The 22,220-nt window shown below is 39.2% G+C and overlaps 1 protein-coding gene across 2 annotated transcripts in view; it reads right to left on the bottom strand.

Moving 5' to 3' along the window:
* Positions 1–13,269: 13,269 nt before the first annotated feature.
* Positions 13,270–22,220, bottom strand: part of LOC128783022 (guanine nucleotide-binding protein G(q) subunit alpha) — a 233,425-nt gene continuing 224,474 nt past the window's right edge. For both annotated transcript variants that reach the window (XM_053933597.1, XM_053933598.1), the window contains 2 exons: positions 20,732–20,885; positions 13,270–14,734 (listed from right to left, as the gene is read on the bottom strand). In XM_053933597.1, the coding sequence (XP_053789572.1) occupies positions 14,544–14,734; positions 20,732–20,885 (345 nt within the window). In that variant the 3' untranslated portion in view covers positions 13,270–14,543. The remainder of the gene's footprint in view (positions 14,735–20,731; positions 20,886–22,220) is intronic.

The raw sequence follows: 22,220 nt of genomic DNA on the forward strand, positions 1-22,220 counted from the left end.
GAATAGGGAGACAGCAATCTTTTTTGGTTTGTTCCAATCATATAATTTTGGATCGCAATTTTCATCAAATTCCGTGTAGGATATTTTGTGGCATTTTAATTTGCTTTCTTTTTTTCAGTTATGTAACAAGGTGATATTTGGAGTGAGGGTAGAAAGTTTTCCAAGGCTACAAGGCCATCTTAGCAAGCAGCTCATCTCTTAAGTGAGATCAGCTCTTTGGTGAATTCAGCCCTTTAGTGATTTCAGCTCTTTGCTTGCTAAGTGCCTCGATAGATGCAGGGAGAGAGAGAGGAGAAGGCTGTATGAGGTTCCACAGATGTGTCTTTATTGGCAGCTTCTACGAAGGGTTTCAGTGACAGCTCTTCTGCTGATCTGGGCAGAAATAGGGGTTTATATAGGCTGTAGGGGTTTTGGGAAACAGTCCAATAGTAAGGGTTGAGGCAAATATGACCTATGGTCTTACAGAGAGCTAACGAGGGTCCAAAGGCGGAAGAGGGGCTTCTTTGGTCCAGTCATCATGACTAGGCATTTCTTTATCTTAAGCAAGTGACTGACAGGGAGGCCTTGTAGGCCCTGTGGCTGCTACAGTGCAGGAGTAGCATATTTCGACTTAGCACTTAATTCATCTAACTGCTGTGCAGGGGAGGGATATACAGGCTTAACATCTATTTTTCGCTCTAACTCTCCCTCCACCCCCGTGCTGTCTCCCGCCTTGTTCCGTTCTCCACTATTTCAAAGTCTCGTAGAGCAGTCTCCAGGTGGTAGCCAAGTGAGCAGCCATCCTGTTCCCCTTCAATACCACATCCCACAGTCTCTCCCCAACTTCTTTCCACGGTCTCACACTAAAAGCTGTACTTACATCAGTTTCAAAATCTTGCAACCTGGCCCACAATAGCACACTACGAAGAGCATAATCAGTAGTCTTAATATCTTTTCAACAAAGCCTTCTAAGTAGACAAAACAATCTGTTCTTCACTTTATAAGTTATTTCCCATAGTGTCCCCAGCAGGTCACCTGTACTCCAGGTGTCAAAATCAGTCCGGTCCGGACCAGGCAGCATCCCCCTGCTGACGCTGTTGAGCAGGATGGGAACAGAGAACTCCAGATTAGAAGGCTAAGAGAATGAACTCTGATTTATTTCAAATGCACCGCTCTATATATAGAGAACATCGTGAAGACTAATTTCATTGGTCTTAGAGTAAAAGCATCTCAAACCATTGGTGTGCAATGAATGACGCACAGTGGCAGAACATATCTATAAACAATGTGAACAACAAGATAGATTAGAGAATTATTTACATTCTTTCCCAACTGCTTCCCAGGCTCTCACCTGGTTAGAAAACCTTTCTCTTTCTCTCTGACTGAGCTGAGAATATCCACACCCTGCTGTTCAGAATGCTACGTTGGGCCCCGTCTCTGGCTGTAGCGTGCCCCACAGCCCAATTGCAATCACATTTGCCGTCACCAGATGTCACTGTTGAGACGGTCACGATACACAGAAGACTACTATACCATTTCAGAAGGCTTCTCTGTTTATTATAACAGCATGCTGTCTTTTATACATTCCCAACAAAGTTTATTCATTGGTTACAATAAATCAGCACAGTGTTCATTGGTACAGAGCAGTCTCCACCACTGTTTTCAACTAACATTGAACTGCAGGTTTCTTTTATTTATCTTTTTCTTCTTGTCGATTTCCATGTTGACGACCTTGGCAGAATTCCTTTCAGGGGTAAATGCAACTCTTATCAGCTTCTTCAACTAACTCTTCCTAGCTCACAGACCAGCTGCCAGCCCCTTCCATATTGGGGGACAGGGAGAGAGTGACAGGGGCTAGGTAGAAAGAGATCACCCTTCCGGAGGTCCCAACAACATCTCGTTGCTCACCTCCATCTGGTCTTCCTGGTGGTGAGAGACTCCCCTGCTGCCCGTCACCATGGAAAAGTGTGGAATCCCATGGATTAATATATGTTTGGGCTAGGAGGGAATGCCCAGGTGCCTCCCTTGGAGAGGACAATTTTGACACTGTCCCTTGTATCAGTGCTGGGATGCCCGACAAGGGTAGAATGATGTGCAGGACTCCAATGATTTCAGAAGGCTAATTAATTACTTTATTATACTAGATTATACTATAACTTTATTGCACTATATTACACGAACACTGTAATATATGTTATGGAGTAATTCGTGCTTATGTAAAATATACATGAAATAAGTTGTGCTTGTATGAAAGATTCTTAAAGTTAAAAAAAAAAAAAAACACACAAGCTGCAGTCGGGGAAAGATTGCAAAACCACAGATGGCAGCAGAAAGAAAGACCTAATTTACAAACGAAAAAATGTGGCTCCGTGCAGAGATGGGCCATTTCCCGGGACAATCCAGGAGACACACAAGTGATGAATATTCGAGGAATATCTACGACCAAGAGAGCCAGAGTCGTCAGGGGCGTGCATCCCAATACTAGGTTCCTGTAACTCAACGATCAGTATTCATCGCTTCCCAGAAACAGCTTTGTCCAGCCCAGCACAGAGAAAAGGAGACCACATGAATATGTGAAGCAACGAAAAGAATAGGAGAAACTCTGCCCCAGGCGGAAAAAGCTGTATAAAACTAAGCGGACAGAGACAACATGCGTGAACAGAGGGGATCTGAAGCGATAGAGTTCAGATCAGTGTTCACTCAGCGCCAATCCTGGACTCAACGGTGTACCTTTGATTGTGGCTATCGGAGACTGAATCTTGGTCGCAAAATAAAGACCTATTTTTTGATTATTAATTCGGCCTTATCTTTTATTACCTATAACAACAAGAACTATCACTAACTAAGTAACTAACTAGAAAACCTGTGACTCTCTCTGCCGAGAGTCCCAACACACATGTGGATCCAATTGGTCAATGAATCCAAACAACCATAACCAGAATCCAATCAAGCAATCACCTTGGGTAAACAATCTCCAGAACACATTCCACATGGGCACAAACAGCAAATGAGATAAGAATTGTTTTGATTCTCTTTTCTCTGCTTCTCTCACAGCTTCTCTCAGGAGAAATCCTGAGAAAGCTAAGTCTCTCTGTGTTCAAAGGGCATGTGAATACCATACCCTTGCAACACTGTGTATCTGTTGCATCATGTTGCAGTACTCTGGTGCAGGATCCAGGGACTCCTTTGGGGGGCCTTTGATGGGCCATGACATCCCCTCTGCTGTCCTTTGCCTGGATGCAGCTTTTCCCGGGGTGAAGGGGCTTCACAGCTGAGCTCCTCTGAACAGAGGAGGATGGACATTCACTGTGGCAAGCCCAGAGTTGTTTTGCATCAAAGCTGTTGTAGACTCTGGGATGACATTTGGTGTTTTGGTGTTTGATAATTATATGATGTCACATTTGTTTGTTTGTTTTTATGGGCTTTTAATTGTTGTTTGGACTTTCTTCAGTTGTTCTGTTTCAGGATTGAGAAGGACATTTAAGGATGTCAAGATCAACATCTCCAGTCAATGGACACTTCTGAGACTCAGCTGTTTGGACTTTGACATTTGAGCATTCTTTTCATTGATGTTTGGGTTTTTATATTGTAAGCTTTGTTTTGTCATGGTTTGACACTGGCGCAATGCCAGCGTCCCCATGAAAATGCACCTTCCCTAAATAAATGCTGTGAGATGTTATCAGGAACAGAGCAGAGCAGGCCCAAGCTTAATAACAAAGGGAAAAAAAACTTTATTAAACTACTACTAATACAAAAAACACATAAACTAAATCCAGGATGAAGACCTTTTAAAACACCCCTCCTCCTCCCAATTTCCAAAAACACCCAGCCATGAAACATCACCCGGGATTCCTGATCAAATTACCACCCTTCAGGTAATCCATACTCAAACTATCAAGGGAGAGAGAAGTCTCTCTTGCACCACAGACCCCCCAGGAAACACATCTGCCCCCCTGTGTTTCCCTGTCACACATGGCAACCGCCCGGAAAAAAAAACCTGCCAGTGTGACACTCTCCATTCCATGTCACAGTGCTCTCACCACCGTGCATGGACAGACTGCTCATAGGGCTCCTTTAAGGATGCTTTGCCACGGACCCAACGATACAACAGTTCAGTTTCTCATCCTGGGACTACAGTCCCCCCCATTTTCCCCTGGGGCCGAGGGGTCCAAAAACAGGACTCATCTTCTTCCCGAAGACAGACGGTACCACCATTCCCTCCTCAGCTTTCTTTGGTTCTTGCCACTCCTGTGCTGCTCGAAGCTGAAACAGGTCTCCCTGGGTCACCACTGCATCCCCCTAAAATGCAGTCTCTATTGCAGGAAATTTTGGTTCAGTCTATGGCTAACAAGAAAAGTCCAGCCAAAAAGCTACTTCATCATCTTCTCCTACCTAAATATTTCTTCTTCTAACATCTCAGGTCCCGGACTATCTCTCTTCCACTACAAATCAAGGAGGGGTAATACTTTTAAAAAGCCCTCATTTATTGGAAAGGGTTAAACGTTCAGACTCCCTGGACGGCTGATATCTCGGTCCAGTGTTCCGTCTCCCACGCTGGACATTCCCCCCCCTTCTCCTTCTCTTCTGCCAGCAAATTTCCAGGTGCCGCCAGGCTCTCTGTCTCTTTCCCTCTTGGGGGGGGAACAAAGGCATCTCCGCTTCTCTCCACCCTTCTGTCCACAGGAGCTGGCTCGGTTCCAGACCCTCAGCCCCTCGGCCTACCTGGACAAGGCCGCGTGGCTTCCCCTCCCCCACCCAGCCCATGGCTGGGCAGGGGAGGTCTGCACTCTCTGACGACCGGAACTAAAAGAGACAGTTCTCCTGGGAGTTCTTGCTTTTAACCCCCTGTGTTCTCAGAGGCGTGTCCATACTTTCAGTGGTCACTCCAGGTGCCAATATCCAAACCTGACCACTGATTGGTTTGACCTAACTTCCTGGAAAAAATTCACTTCCATGTCAAACCACGACAGTTTGTTTTGATGGAAATGGATGTTTGCAGGTAAAGGATCTCGTTGAACATTCCACATCAGTATCTGATTTGGTTTCTGACTGATAACTAGCAAATTGATAAGGGAACCTCTTGAGATGTGTTTGCGCTCTTTTGCAAGGGCTCTGCAGAAGAATTGCCAATGCAGGTGTGGGGTTTTTTTTTATTTATTTATACTAAAACAGTGATATGTGGCAATCACATTTCTTTCTCTCTCAGGATTTTTCATAGAGGTACACAGAGAGAAAGAAAGAGAAAACAATTTCTATTTCTGCTCCTTGTTTTTCTCATGTGGAATGTGCTTGGATAATTGTTTACCTGCGGTGATTGCTTGACTGGATTCTGGTGAGGATTGTTTGAGTCTGGTGGCCAATCAGATCCACCTGTGTCTGGACTCTGGCAAACAGGGTCACGAGTTGTTAGTAGTTAGATATGGTAGTTAGAGAAAGTAGCATGTAGTTTTTAGTATCCTCCTTTATATAGTATATTAATGTATTATAGCACAGTTATAATGAAGAAATCATTCAGCCTTCTGAACTGGAGTCAGACATCATCATTCTTCCCATCGGGTTCGCCTGCATTTTACAACAGTTCACTGCCTCTCACCAGAGACTTTTTACCACCCACCCAAAACCTCTCCTCTCCCCCCTTTGGTGTGAGGGTCTGTTCGAGCCTGGCAGCTGATAGCCCTGGGGCTGTAGTCTCCACCCTGAAAGTGCTAAGCTTGATCCCTCTGTGGATGCATTCTTTTCCCCTGGGTCTTATCTTCATCAAGGAGCAGTCCAGGGCTCCACTCAGGGTTTTGGTGGTTTTCTCTGCAGCTTTTGTAATACAATTTTGCTATAATAGGTAAAAGTCCTCCACAAAGATGTTTAAGCCATAAATTATAATATTCAGTCTCCAACACCCAACTGTTATACTTTTCCTTTCCTAAAACCAAGCATGACTGGTTTGCTTCAGTCTGAATACCATTGGGTTTAGTCCATATTTACACAAACTTGTTATTCTTACAGGAGAGCAAAAAAAGAGTTTTTCCTGTCTTACCATTTTCATTAAAGGCTTTTCCTTTTCTGAATAAAAATAAAATCAAGACCTTTCAAATTAAATAGGGCAATTCTCCCAAGACAAAATACCTAGTAGCCCATGAAGTGCTTAAAATGAGGGGCTTAAATACTGCTCACTGTTCATGGAAATTTCAGGATTCGATTTTAAGAGGAAGGTAGGCTTACACCTTGTTTTCTAACTTGTAAGCCCTTCTTTTGGCCACACACTTATACCTCTTCCCTTTAGTCAGCTTGGGACTTGTTTGAACCACTGATTAGCCATACTGGATCAAAAAAATTAGAAAATTAGAATACTAAACTAGTCAAGCAAGAGTAACAGAAATGAGCGGGTTGTTTTTACCCAGTTTACTGGCTTCCCAAGTACCAAGGGCTCACAGAAGGGACAGAGAAAGTACAATGTAGCTGAGACCCAGAAACTGAGGAGGAATTAGAGAATGGTTCATTTTGGCAGCAATGAGTTATGAAGTTGTGTTAGTTGTGAAACTTCTGTGTCACTGATACCAGAAGAGTTCATAAGAAACAGTCAATTGCATATTTTGTGGCAGATGAAGTGTTCTCTGTTTGCAAATACTCTGAAACTGCTAGGTGTTTCAGACAGTATAGTACAAAATGGTTTGACAGGTCATATGAACATAGTATGTGATATAAGTTTATGTCACATTCTCTTGGTTTTGCACAGCCTGGTTTTTGGTAGCAGGGGGAGCCACGGGAGTAGTAGCTTCTGTGAGAAGCTGCTAGAAGCTTCCACCATGTCCGACAGAGCCATGGCGATGGCTCTGAAGATGGACATGCTGCTGGCATCAATTAGAAAGGTTGGTGATACCTCTGTGATGACATATTTAAGAAGAAAATCAAAACAGTGTGCACACAGTTTTTTTTCAAGAGTGGCGAAGCATCACTTCTGGTGGCCATCCTGGGTGCACCGTGCAGCAATGTGCCACCATAGCCACTGCCATATCAGTGCAGCCCACAGGGAGCCTTGCCTGCCTGGACGCTTCCAGCCAGCTGCACTGTGGGCAAAAAGGGCAGGGGCAGTGGCAGAGGCTTCCCCTTCTCAGTGCCCCACATGAAGAGAGGCATTAAATAGCACCACCGCCTGCAGCGGAAGCATGACGAGCAAGTCCCCGATGCGGAACCTAGATGAGATCAACTTCTCAGCACTGCAGGATCTTGCAAGAATCTTTGAATTAGTGGAATTTGTTGACAGTGGTACCTACAAGCAATAGTTTTTCTTCTAGTCAGAGAAGAGGACAAAGTGAGAACATGTGAGGGAAAACAATATGGCAACACCAAGGTAATTGGGAAAGAAAGAGGGGGAGGAGGTGCTTCAAGCATCAGAGCTGAGATTCCCCTGCAAGCCATGGTGAGGACTATGGTAAAACAAACTGTCCCTTTGTAATGCATGAAGTCCACAGGGGATCCAGAGATTCACTCGCAGCCCATGGGAAAAGTGCTCACACCGTAGCAGGTGGATTTTAGAGAAAGCTGGGGTCTAGTGGGAGACACGAATAGAGAGAGAGAGGTCCCCTGCTTCCAAACTAGAGCAGCCTATCCTTAAAAGACTGCACCCCGTGGACGAGTGACCCATGCCACAACAGTTTTGGGAAGACTGTCTGCCCGTGGAAGGGACGCCATGGCATAGCAGAAAAAAGACTCCTCTCCTTGAGTGAAAAGAAAAAGATTCTGAGGGACAAACTGACTAAAACCCCCACGCCCTGTCTCCCTGCGCTATTGGTAGGAAAGAGGGAGGGGCTGGGGGAAAAAAGGTGTTTTAAAGGCTTATTTTACTTCTCATTATCCTCCTCTGACCCTGTTAATAATAAATTTACTTTATACCTTTAAATTTGAACCTGTTTTGCCCTTACAGTGTTTTTTCTTCCAGTCCTTATCTCAACACATGAGCCCTTCATTCATTTTTTTTCCCTCTCCTCTACCCAACTGTAGCAGGACAGAGTAAGCAAACGACTTTTGTGAGTGCCTAGCATTTGGCTAGTGTCAAACCATGACACACATCTATGAACAATTTATCTCATAAATAGTTTCAGCACCTATTTCACATATCTAAATATCACAACTTGCACTTGTATTTTTGTTGATGTTATTTTCACCAAGACATAAAGGTAAAAGAAATCCTTCCTCATTGATCCTTCGCCTTTGCATTCTGCAACAGCAATTCACTGAAGTTCTTATGAAAATTAATTGCACTCCAAAAATCTTATTTAAACTTGTAATGACATAATAGAGAACAAAGTAATCTTTGCAAGTGTCCTGAAATTCTGTTTCTTCAGTCGTAAAGATGTGAGATGCAATTATTGCTGATCAAATATGAGTCAATCTTGAAAAGCAATATGTAGGCCTCTTTCTGTTTTTTCGATCATCACTTAGGCAAACAAAACAAAGAAACAGTCTGCTTTTGCAGAATTATTGCAATCATGCAAAATACTTCAGAATTTCGCTTAAGAGCATACAAATTCTGAATGTTTTCTATTAATAAAGACACAGATGGTTATTTATTTTCCCCCATGCTTTTGAGTTTCTGTTGTACACAAACAAAAAAAATCTTTAGTAATAATGTCAAATAACTGTATTCACTGTACTGAACCTTAAATGTTGTGAACTATCTGACTGTAATAAGGACAATCAGGAAATGTTAATATATGGACAATGAGGACAGAGCACGTATAATTAAAAAACTAATTATGGGGATAATGCATCTATACAATATTGTCTTGGTTTGAAAGACAGGTGCCTGCCAAGGAAGGCAGGAACCTCCCTTGGAATGAAAAATATGACCCCCTCCAACTTTTTATAAATTTGAAATTACAGGGCTGTCAGGCAAAGATATGGGAAAAGGAATAACAGTTCTTTACTAGTGTGTATATATATATATATATGTATAACAAGGCAAACAAACAACAACAGTATCAACAACAAACAGAAAAAAATCAGAGACCCAATAACAGCCTTCTCTTGGCCATCAAGCACTTTCCCCTTCAGTGTAGTTATGGTCACAACCGGCAGGGGTGCTGTTGGCTCCTGGTGAGGCTGGGCAGGTGCACTGATTCTCCCACGGCTGCAGGGGGCGCTGTGGCACGAGCTCAGTCACCTCTCTCCACATGGCCTATGGCAGGTGAGATGGCAGAAGAGAGAAAAGGAGCTTCCTGTACAAACTCACAGGGGCAGTCAGTCCCGGTGCCCCTCCAGATGGCGAAATGGACTGTAGCAGGAACCTCAGAAGCTGCAAACTAGAATGGCAGAGGCGGGCACACCCAGGATGACAAAGTGTAGTACAGGCTCCAGGGCCGTGCCAGAAGCTGCGGAGTGGCCAGGTGTCGGGTTAAAATGTAGCAAGAAGCCCTGAAACAGTAGCAGAAAAGAGCAGGGCTGGGCAAGGAATCGCTCCCCTGGATAGCTCACTGGCGATGGCTGGTCCCGGGGTAGGGCTGCACAGAGGGGTGCCCCCGGCAGGCTCCCGGCGCAGCACGCACTATCTCTGGGCTCCCGAGCAAGCAGAAGAACAGAGAAGTAAGCCAGTAAGCCCAGTCACAGTGCCAAAGGAGAAGAAAAAGTACCCGGCAAAAACCACAAAGCAACAGTATCTCTAGTAAGAGGCACTGTGCAGTGTGGCCACTGAGATGAATCGCCCCACCAGAAGGAAGCAACCCCTTGCCCCCAACCCTCGTAGGATCCTGTGCTGGCTCTCACCCCTTGCGATACTCCCGAAGCTCGGAGCGGGGGAGTGACCATTTCCGGACACAAAATTCCCAAAAAATTGATATGGGATAAAAACCATTCCCAAGACAAATATTTGATAAATATTTTGGGAGAACAAGCCCAAATATATTTCAGAAAAGCTAAATGTCAAGGAACGAAGAAGATACTATAGTACAAAGCTATGGTGAAAAGTACTGTATTGTTAACCAACACATTTGTCGAGGAGCGTAATTTATGCATTAGTTTTTTAAACAGAAAACCAGAAAACCACACCCTATTTTTGTCCCCCAAACAATACATGATACATGCATTTAAATGACACTTAAGAATAACAAATATGATCTTTATTTTGTTAAACACTGAAATTTTTAAAAATGTATCTGACACCCCTTGCAATACATTGGAAAAAAAAATAAAAGGATTTTCTGCAGCATGATAAATAAGAAATCCAGCAAGACTTCATCTTAGACCATCTTTTCATAGAAAAACCCCCAACATCACAAAAACAGCAGTCTTATTACCAAGAGTAAGATTGATTTGGTTGAATTCCCTTGCATTTTTGACACTACCTTCAACATCAGCTTTGCCCAAATGATTATTCAATTCTTTTTTTTCCTGCAACATAGCTACTGTATAAAAGCTTGACTGAAAGTTACAGTAAAAACCCTGTAACTAGATAAACAGTGACCCTCAATGGATTACTGATTACATGGAAATGTTTGTTTTGACTGATAAATAAAATGATAAATAAAAGCAAAAACAACAACAAAAAAGAGGAACTATCAGTCATTATTTTCAAATCAAAACACGTTGTTTTTCATGATCTCTACTAAGCTAGCAAATTGGACAGGGACATGCAATCTTAGTTGTTTATGTCCAAAGAAGGACTTTATCTGCAAAAGTGTGAAGGCCTCAAATAACCATTAATTATCTACAACAGGCCATTTTAATTTCCTTACTTGCAACACTCTCCAGAACATATTTAATTTATTGATTTCTTAACTAGAGGTAGGTAATTTGTAGGCCTTGTTAATATACTGTGCACACTTAATTATTTTGCTAATGTAATTCACGATAATCATGCACAGACCTTCAATACCAGCAGCACATATAATAAATTATTTTTCCATATGGGTTAACATGTCTCTGTTTTCTCCTATTATTTCAATATTTTGTGAAGAGTGCATAACAAGGGAAAGACCATTAAGTTGAGCAATCTGAAAGTCTTGCATCTCATAACCAAAAGCTCAGAGTCTAGCAATATCTTCATCTGCAGCCCTTTTATCACCTTTTAAAGTTTTTGCAAATCATTCAGGCAGTTCTGACTGATAGCCAGCATAAAGCCTCTTCTCTACTTTCAAACTTTAAAAAGTGCTTCACAATCATGTGGCAGTATGATTTAAAATTACAGGTTACCTTGAAAATCAAAAGTCTGAATTATAAAAGTAAACTGCCCTTGTAGCTTCATCATCCTATATATGTAAACAAAGTGCCAGCTAACTAGTGAAAAAAACAAGTTTAAGGTTTGTGTAAAACATATTTACAGCTTTCTTGTACACCTAGAATAGTTTCCCAATGTTTTCCTTTTCTCCTCTCTCATTTATGACATTCAATGAAACAATGTAATTTTGCAAAATTAAAAGGGTTCCTGTCTTATTTTTGCCTTCAGCTTCATGCTAGATGCACATACTTCTAGACTCAAGCACTATAATGCATAGTGGAAATCACCAATTAAAACAGCAACAGCAATGGAATATATTGTAAATGAGAACGTCTGTAATTTAAAAATTAAATGTTTTTGTAAACACTGTCACACTGCAATGCTGTGTTAGGTGAATTATGTAAGGTTTGCATTAGCATGCTGATTATATTTTTTCAGAATATGTTTAAATAATCTAAACATTGTCACAGGTTCAACTCAATTAAAATATACCAGAAGTAGCCCAGTGGCACACACATTTGAATTTAGCAATCACAATATATCTATAAAGTGTGAGTAAATTTTTGGTTTGTCTTTATACAAAGCTTTTTTTTATTAAAACTTAAAACCAATACCCCCCCCCGATATCCCATAATAAAACAAACCCAAACCTTCATTAGACAACACTGGCATTTTTTTGCGCTTTTTCCCCCGATAGTTCTATTTATATCACTAAATCCATGGTGGCCAATGTATTCACAGGCTGAAGGAAGGGATATTATCACACACTCCAGAGTCAATGGTTAAAACAGAAGATTTGTTATGTTTATAAGTAAGATCAGAGCCAATGTTATAATTACATATGTAATAAGAACAGCTGTTCTGATGATACATTTAGAATGTCAGTGTCACTTTTTATAGCCTTCAACTATGTGCTTTAGCTTTATTAAATAAATTTTAACTACTTAAAATTTTTAACATTAGCAACTTTGTTGTTGCTAGGTCTAAGGTTTCTGTAATTTCTGAATTAATGCTTAACTGATCTGATGGTTTTATTATATTTTTAGGGAAATAGAATAGACCCATTAGTACTTACGTTCAATGGTTTGAAATGTCTCTAATTTCACTTTTCTAAAAAAGGCTATTAGAAAGGTAAAATTAACTGAAGTTGAATCTGCCAAATACAAATTGATATTTAAGAGCTTATATTCTAATCCTAGATATAATGGCATAAATTCTTCTAACAAAAACAGCTTCTACATCTGTATAAAGTCTTGACAAGATTTAAGCATTGTTTTGATTATGACTGTCCTCTGTGTGTCTCCAATTTACTTTTACTCAGGAATGTTCAAATGATTCTATATAGCACTATGCTACTACAATTCTGTATTATGATAAGCTTTTTTGTTGCTTTTTAAATAAAAACAACAAATACCTAGTCAGGAATAAACTGAAAAAAATTTACATTCTTCTCTTTAAAAAGTAAATAAAACAACGTTATTTGAAATGTGAATCAGCTATAAGACATACTATACAATTACATAGATACATATCAATACAGCACATTCAATTTGCCAAAAAATTAATTAATATAAAGCCAATATGGATGCTGGCATATATGTATGTACAATGATTATAGCATTCATAATTGCATTATACCTACAATCAGTTTCCAATTTTAAGGTGTTCTATGAGGGAACAAAAACTAGCAATTATTCTTATTAATGTTGTTTTAGAGTAGGGAGTATTAAGGATGAAAAACAACTAATTAGTATTTATTGTTAACTTTGTTACTCAAGTAATAAGAGATTGTTTTTCCACCTTTCCTTTGCTGCACAGAAGGCAGCAGCTTCTGTGCTAAGTGCACCCTATTGCTACTTGGCAATGTAAGTAATTCAATGTCTGACCTCAGAGTTCTCTGTAGTTTGCTAGCAATCATGCACCTGGTCAAAAAATACCTTTCAACCCAAGCTGCTCATTAATGGGTACTACATTTTTGTTATTAAAAACTTGCATGTTTAAATTTCAAGAGTGTTTTGCATTAAGAAATCTTTCTAAAGAACATCAAGAGAGACTATTTTTCATGAAACCTATAAAATGTCTGTGAATAGGTTAAGAGGCAACCTTATCAAGAAAGGTTTCTGAATGTGATCATTCATCAGTAATAAACGAGGTGCTTGATATAATTAGAAAAAACATTGTATGCAATCTCATGCCATCTCTGACATAAGGAGAGAATTAAACTGTCTTCTATACACATATACTGAGTAGCATATTCACTCACACTGTTGTTTTTGGCATTAGAAAATGGAACACAATAAAAACAAGAACATATGAGTTAAAACTATGTTTATCATTTGGCAGTTGACTCAATCAGGTCAATTCCCAATCCATTAGTTTGGCATTTCAATCACTATCTTATGTTTCAAAAGTATTGGCTTCATAAAAAGCCATATTTGGCAAGATTTTATACAGAAAAAAAAATTTCTACAGTGGAAAAACACTTTTAAAAAGCTCTAACTTAAGAAAAAATGCACACAACTGAAAAATAAACCCCTAACCCTGTTTCCAGCTGTAGTCACTGGGGAAAATGTAGTGTCCATGACATTTCTACTTGTCATTAGTGAATAAAGAAAAGAGAAAATAATGGCACATAGCAATTAAAAAGAGACTCAATTATATTCTATGAACATTTATGTCTTTAATTATTTTATTACTGTCTTCTATGCATCTTTCTGAACTGTGAAAGTATGTTTAAATTCTAAATCCATACACAACTATTTATATTTTGCAATTCCCAATATTCTAGTCTCAGAAGTGAAGACAGAATGAGAACACTAATTTTAAGAATTAAAAAAATCATACTATCAATACTTCTGATCCTTCAGAGAAAGCACATTCTGTAAAATTTAAATGACTGATCACTTCTGATGATAGTAATTTTCTTGGCCAAGTCACTAAACTGGAAATATATTATCAAGGAATGCAAGTAGTAAAATGGCCATTGTACTTTTAAAACATAGCAGGGGAGGAAGGAGGGAGAGAAAGGGTCAGGGAAAGAGGAAACCAGCTTGATTTTGCTTCAATAACACAAACCTGTTATCCTTTTTGAGTGTATGACTGAGAATTTAGAAACCACCGAGTCACAAGATTTTGCCTAAAAAATAAGAAAATGTACTGTGAATGTACTTCAGCATCTTTTGGTTTTCCTCTACATAGTTTAAATAAAATCATAATATCAACTAAAAAACTCTGAACATTCACAGAGTACAGGCCAGCAATAAATTAGTATTATGCAACTTGTTTTCACAGATAATCCAGTCCCTATTGTGCATCTTCAATCACACAAAGGTGGTCTTGGAGGGCCTCTTAGGCACAGTTAGACCAGGTTGTATTCCTTCAGGTTTAACTGTAGAATCGTGTCCTTGACAGCAGCAAAGACAAAGCGTATATTCTCTGTGTCTGTAGCACAAGTGAAGTGGGAGTAGATAATTTTGTCACTATCTGGATTCAGGTCTACAAACATCTTCAAGATGAACTCTCGTGCTGCTTGTGCATCCCGTTGTGGTCCTGATAATTAAGAAGAAAAAGTCAGTTTCTCTTAAAGTCAATTCAGTATTTGAGTTTACTTAGGAGGGGAACCTCAGGAGCAGAAAACAGAAGAAAGACTCAGTCTCTTATCCTTGTATAAGAGAGGAAGGGAAAAATTTTATTAATAAATACTACCATATACTATTTTTTCCCAGCGGGGACCATTAAAAAATAAAAATTAAAGGAAATTCCAGAAGTTGATAATAGAAGAGCTGTTCTTTTTGTGCTATCTTCTTTCTTTCATAAGGTGTTAAAAATGGAGAGATGAACTTGATGACCCCACAAAATGAACAACATAAGAATTACTTGCTTTATACTCATAAATATATTAAAAAATTAAGAGATCTGGCCCATTTTCAGTCTACTGTATTTAAAGAGTACATTCTTTTAAAATGTAGCATAATCAAGTTACATCTTAAACTGGTCTGACACTGTCCCAAACAGAATTTAATTTACTTTAGTGTAGCGGGTTTGGTTTGATTTCCTCACATGGGGCACCAATTCCATTTTCAAACCACCACATTTAGTGATAGCAAAATATTCATGCTTGCTAGTTGAAGCTGTTCAATTGCAAAACTTAATGCTCTAAAAAATTAATTTTCTAAATTATATATAACAATTCTATTAAACTTAAACAAAGTCTGTAATTCTCAGAACATGAAGTCTATGTAACCAAACTGCATATTCTGCTTTGCATAAGGCAAAATAATAACTTCCAATCTATAGGAGTGAAAATTGGTTCATGTTCACAGCCAAAAGAGCAGCACAGAAGTAGGAACATCAGCCACAAGTTATTTTTTCATATATTGTATATACATATACTGTTCCAGTGCAATTTTCATAGGCCATTATTCCATTGTCCTCCTGTTTCTGCAATGTGGGTTTCTACAGAACATGTATGTTTGCTGTGTCTTTTCCTCCTATCTCCTCATTAGTTCTGGTCTTGTTATATGACAATATAAATACCAGCGCTCAGTTGTTATATAGTTCTGTCCTTCAATGGTTATGAAATCTGTACTTAGGAAGTTAGCATGTGCCCACATAGCTTTCAATGACTGTACAATAAAACTTATTTTTAATATTTAAATACAATTTTAAGCATTTCTAATTTGGATAAATGCACAAATTATGTAACAATGGCATCACAACAGATAAAATACTTTCTGATATCTATTGGTTGCAAAGCCTTGTGGAAGGAGAACATGATTCTACAATATCTTGTATGCACATGAATATGTATCTGTATATATAGACACATACACAAACTTACACATTTTATGAGATGTAGAGAAGGACATGTAAAGATAATAGTTTCTCTGAACTAGGGCAAAGAGGACTGCAACATTTTAAAAATTTCTGAACACAACAGGTTCTAGCCTTTAGCTTCATCATATATTCTATAGAAACAGCAGCAAAATTAATGTCCCTATTTTTTTTTTTTTACTCTTAGGAAGTTTAAACATTTGTAAAGGAGACTCCAACACTTTCAAAGACAATGATTTCTTAAAAATAAGACATTAATTGGTTTTATCAACTTCCTAGAATTTTGTTAAACACTTTTACAGTGGGTAGGCACAAGCAGGTTTGTTCCTCTTTTAAAATCTACTGCCCTATTTAAAGCCCATATCCAAATTTCGCTTGCCTAATAACAAGTCTGGTTATTATAATGTAATTCAATTTTTTCAGATTGGAATTCAAGTACAGAAAACTGAGATTAAAAAGAAAGCTTACCATCTCAGGTATTTAGAAAAAGGGAATGAACCAATGCTAGATTTACAATGCTAAATGGTTACAATCTAACTAATCTTGGAAAAGAATTATAATACAAATCAATAGGTTTCTTGTCCATAGCTCCCTTTTTAGCAGTCTTAAAAGGGTTTCTCTATAAGATAGTCAAGTTCTGTAAAAAAAGCACCACAATTTAGCTTGGCTACATTAACTTGCAATTGCAGGCATTTATTTTCTTGGAAGACTCTGGAGGAGAGTGCTGTCCCACAGATATTTTTTAATTCTTTCCTTCCCAAACATGGTCACTTTTTGTCTTTTTCCTTACTCCCAGCACTTGATTCCAGTCTTTGAGTTGGTCTTTTAGTATGATCTGTGAAAGCATATCCCCATGTGATACTCTGACCCTTGAGCACATCTCAGTCTCTCATCCAATGTTGTTATGACATATTGTGCAGTACAACTGCTTAGTTTAATCAGTCCATTTTGCCATCCTGGTTGCCATTTCTGATCCCTATGCTACTTTCTCCATTGTACTACCCACATGGGAAAAGTGATCCAGCTGAAAAATACCTAATTCTGATGAGTTCTCCAAATGCGGCCATCTTCAACATCTCCAAACAGGGTGTTGGAACAGCAGAGAGGGATACACAGTAACCTGTGCAAGCCAAAGACTTTGCAACTGTCTTGGTTTTGGCTGGGATAGAATTAATTTTCTTCTTAGTAGCTGGTTGTATTATGTCTGACTAAGACAGAGTTCATTTTTCCTTAGCAGACCTCACAGTGTTTTGCTTTGCATTGGTAGCTGGAAGGGTGTTGATAACACACCAGTATTTGGCTACTGCTGAGCAGCACTGTCCCTCTAACTTTCCTTACCCTCATCAAGGGGCTGTGAGTGGGCAAGATCATGGGAGGGGACACAATCAAGGCAGTTGACCCAAAGTAACCAAAGAGATATTTCGTACCATATGACATCAGCTCAGATATAAAAGCTAAGGGAGAGAGGAGGAACAGGGGGCATTCATTATTCTACAATGTTTGCCTTCTGGAGCAACTGCTACACGTGCTGAAGCCCTGCTTCCTGGGAAGTGGCTGAACATTGCTCACTGATGGGAAATAGAGATTAACTTTTCCCTTTGCTTATGTGCACTTAAACTTTCACTTTTCTTTTTTTGCTTTAGTAAACTGCTTTATCTCAACTGACTAGTTGTTTTCCATCTTATTTTCTGTTCCCTCTCCCACTGGGGAGCGATACAGTAGCTTGGTGGGCACCTGGCATCCAGACAAGGTAAAACCACTACACTGGTACAGTGCTGTGTTTTAGATTCAGTATGAGAATAATGCTGATAGCACACTGATGTTTTGGTTGCTGCTGAGTAGTGCTTACCCTGAGTCAAGGCCTTTTTAGTGTCTCATGCTCTGCCAGTGAGGAAGTGCACAAGAAGCTGGGAGGGACCACAGCTGAGACAACTGACCCAAAGTAGCCAAAGGGATATTCCACACCATAAAATATCATGCCCAGTATATTAAGTGGGGGAAGTTAGCCAGAAGGGGCCAATCATTGCTTGGGGATGGGATGGGTGTTAGTCAGTGGGTGATGAGCAATTATATTGTGCACTAATTGCTTTTACTGTACATCAATTGTTTTTATTCTGTCCTTTTCATTAATATTATTATTGTTATTATTGTAATTAGTATTATTACTATATTTTATTTTACTTCAATTATTAAATTGTTTTCTGATTCTTCTCCCCAGGCAGGGAGGAGTGAGTAAGGAGCTGTGTGATACTAAGTTGCCAGATGGGAGTAAACCACAAGTCATCCACCCCATCTTTCCACCAAAAGAAATCAAATTAAACCATAACCTTCTCTAAGGGGTTAAGTCCAGCAAGATCTGAAGAATTAGACACTTAAACGACTTTCAGGTCTGGCCTACTGGCTATGGCCCTAATTGTCCATAACCTTTTTTTGTTTCCCTTACCCATGGTAAAGGAGAAGAGGAAGAGGCTTTCTCTGAGCTGACTGATTGAAAATCTGACAACCCTCTATGTTGAAATGACTGGCCTAGTAGATGACAGCAGAGCAGTGGATATTGTCTAGTTGGATGACAGTAACTAGTGGGGTACCCCAGTAGCCAGTACTGGATCCAGTCCTATTTAACATCTTTAATGATCTGGATAAGGGAGCAGAGTGTACCCGCAGCAAATTTGTTGGTGACACAAAACTGGGAGGAGTGACTCCATCCAGAGGGACCTTAACAGGCTGGACAAATGGGCCGACAGGAACCTCATGAAATTCAACAAGGGCAAGTGCCAAGTCCTGGACCTGAAGAGTAACAAACATAGGCACTAATATATACTGGAGGACACCCAACTAGAAAGCAGCTTGGCAGAAAAGGCACCTGAGGGTCCTGGTGGATACTAGGTTGAACATGAGCCACCAATGTGCTGTTAACACAAAGAAGGCAAATGGTATCCTGGGCTGCATTAGGAGGAGTGTTGCCAGCATGTTGAGTGATGTGACCTTCCCCTCTAATCAACACTGATGAGACCACAGCTGGAGTTGTGTGTCCAGTCCTTGGCTCCTCAGTATAAGAAGACAAGGGCATACTGGAGAAAGTCCAGCCAAAGGCCACAAAGATAATTAAAGGACTGGATGAAAGGCTGAGAAACCTGGGACTGTTTAACCTAGAGAAAAGAAGGCTCAGATGGAGATCTTACCAATGTGTACAGATACCTGAAGGGAGGGTGCAAAGAAGATGAAGCCAGGCTCTTGTGGATGGTGCCCAGTTAGAGAACAAGAAGCAACACAGGAGTTTCCATTTGAACATCAGAAACCCCTTTTTTTGCTGTGAGGGTGACTGAGCATTGGGACAGGTTGCCCAAAAAGGTTGCAAAGTCTCCCTCCTTGGAGATATTCAAAAGCCATCTGGACATATACCTGTGAAGCAGTCACTAGATGACCTAGTTTGAGCAGGAGAGTTGGACTTGAATGTCAGAGCTCCCTTCCAATGTCAACTCTTATGTATTAATTTTGTCTGGTTTCTCTGGACAAGCATTTAACACAGGTTTACCTCTACTTGAGTGATCATAACAAAAGGGCCTGTATAGCCTTCTCACCTGCAGGATGTCATCTAAAGCACCTGTCACACTTCTAACATGAAAAGACAAGAATATATTCTATTTAACTGTCAGTTCTCTTCTGTTTAGTGCTATCAAACTAAACTTACACTGATTCATAAATAAGTATGGCCTGATCCTCCAGGCTGTTCACTGTGAACACATCCTTTCCTCTCAAACAGGAAAAACATGAAACTTTTTCCTTCTATCACTAACTCATTTTGAAAATGAGAGGTTTAATATTTTTTGTAGCCTTTGAATCTGCTTTTCACTCTCTGGTGTGACAAAAGAGATGTCATTATATGAATATGATTTTTTTCTCTGTTACCAAAGCCTCCACTCAGTTACCTTTGAATACCTAGGTTTTCACCTCAGGAGAACTTTCTCAAAGTATGGCTTCTTTGGAAACAGCTGTTTGTTCCACATAATGTTTTCAGGGACAAGCACATTAAATGTCATATAAGTAACATAAAATTAAAGTAATGGAAACAAAGAAGAAATGGTACAATAAAATGGTGGGAGAAGTGATATTGGTTTATCTGAGAGCCACACAGAATTTATGACTTGCCTTCAGATTTCCAGCCTTAAACAAAAAAAAACAACAAAACACAAACCCAATTAAAAAAGAAGAGTATGTGAGATGTTGAATAGAATGAAAAATGTATTATATGTATTATTTATACTTCAGTTCAAATCCTCACCCCAACTTATGAACAAGGACAGAATAAGGTACATTGCTAATATGATGTTATTCATCTAGAATCAATAATTTCACATGAAAGGTACTGCCATCTTGTCCACTATTAATGGAGGTATAAGATGAATTCCTAGCAATCTAAGAAGTTCCACAAGACTTCAGTGACTTTAAAAATTTGAACCATTAAAAACTGTTATTCTTAATCATATTTTCCTTTTCATATATTTTTTTAAAAAACATGACCAGTAAGCCATTCAGCTACAAACTAGCCATTTGGTGTACTTAGTACAATTTGTAAAGAAGAAAATAGATTTAATGAAGAATGGGTGATTATCTTTGTCCTAAGAACCTCCAAGCAAAATATGGGCAACACTATTACATTTGGTCATTACTGCAATTTAAATGGGGCATGAGCTCTGGTGGCAATATACTTACCATCATACTCTGGGAAATAATCAACTAAATGGGAGTACATAATTTTCTCCTCTAAAAGATCTTTTTTATTTAAGAACAGAATGACCGAAGAATTCTGGAACCATGGATATGTGATAATTGTCCTAAAGAGTGCTTTGCTTTCTTCCATTCGATTCTGGAATTTAAAAAAAAAAAAAAAAAAAAAAGAGATACATTTATGCAGTTGTGAAAATAATGTGGTTTTTTTTTAAATCAATCAATGCAATTCCATTTTAGTTGATAAACATATCCATTTCACATTTTCCACCTTCTTACCAAAATGTAAGATTTAACTGATTCATTTACAATTCATAGGTATGTGGTATATTAAATATGCAGGCAGTTTCCTTTTGCAAATTCAATGACTCAAGCATGATTATTCTTTAGAACACAGGTCATGGACACGATACCTGTAACAGGTATTGCTGTAAATATTGATTATGCACAGCTATGATCAGCCAACAAATTAATGGGTACTGAAATGCATGTGGTTCAAGGCAGAGATAAACGTACAACAAGACATAATAACCAAGTTTCAAAAACCTTATTTATTTTATATGAATTTCCTGAACTTTAAATGCAAGTAATCCTTAATTTTTTGAAAGAGATCGGCATTAAAATAGTTCCAGGTAAATTTAGAATTTACTCATTGATAACCTGAGAATATTTGCCCAAATCAAAGGCTTATGACATAAAATCTTACAAATGGTAAATTTGTTTCTAACATCAAGTTAGCCTTTACTTAAGCCTTGTTTAATTGTTCCTGCAAAGCATTTTGCATGATAGTGGAAATTTAAATAAGTGAAGCATATAGTTCTGCTTGCAAGGGCTTCCTGACACTGTAAAATTCTGTGTGGTTCAATACAATTCTGAAGAACTGTTAGGCTGACACAATGTAGTTAATACAGAGTCAGAACAAACTGAGTTCAGAACCAGGAATTAACTCTACTTCTTTATTATTTGAAAATTCTAAGACAGGCCTGATTAGCTACTATGGAAACTTTTTTTTAGGAGATGCCTCCTGAAAACAACAGTTTCACCATCAAACAGGCTGTTATGAACCAATTAGTGAGAGATGTCTCTGCCCAAATTAATGTGCAAAGGAGACCATATGCCAAAGTCAATAGTACAGATTTTATTTAACAGTAAATGTGAGGTAGAGAGATAGAAAGAAATAGGAAGAGAACAGGGGGGGAGAGAGAGTGAGAAAGAAATTAAGCAAAAGATACCACCACCATGTGGATTCCTGCAGCGTTCTTCACCCTGGTCTTCGGTGGTGGGGGTCCCAGAGTCATTCTACTGGAGGTACCACCTTTATACAGTCCAAGTTCCAGGTATCCAAGGGGTGGTCGCAGATGTTCCCACAACTTGGACTGGCATGGGTGTAAGCAGTGGTTTCCTTTCCCACAGTCTGCACAGTGGAATTTTGTCCGGTGTGCTAATTCCAAACCTTCACCTCTGTTTAAGCCTG

Source organism: Vidua chalybeata (assembly GCF_026979565.1).
Source record: "Vidua chalybeata isolate OUT-0048 chromosome W unlocalized genomic scaffold, bVidCha1 merged haplotype SUPER_W_unloc_8, whole genome shotgun sequence".
Lineage (NCBI taxonomy): Eukaryota > Metazoa > Chordata > Aves > Passeriformes > Viduidae > Vidua > Vidua chalybeata.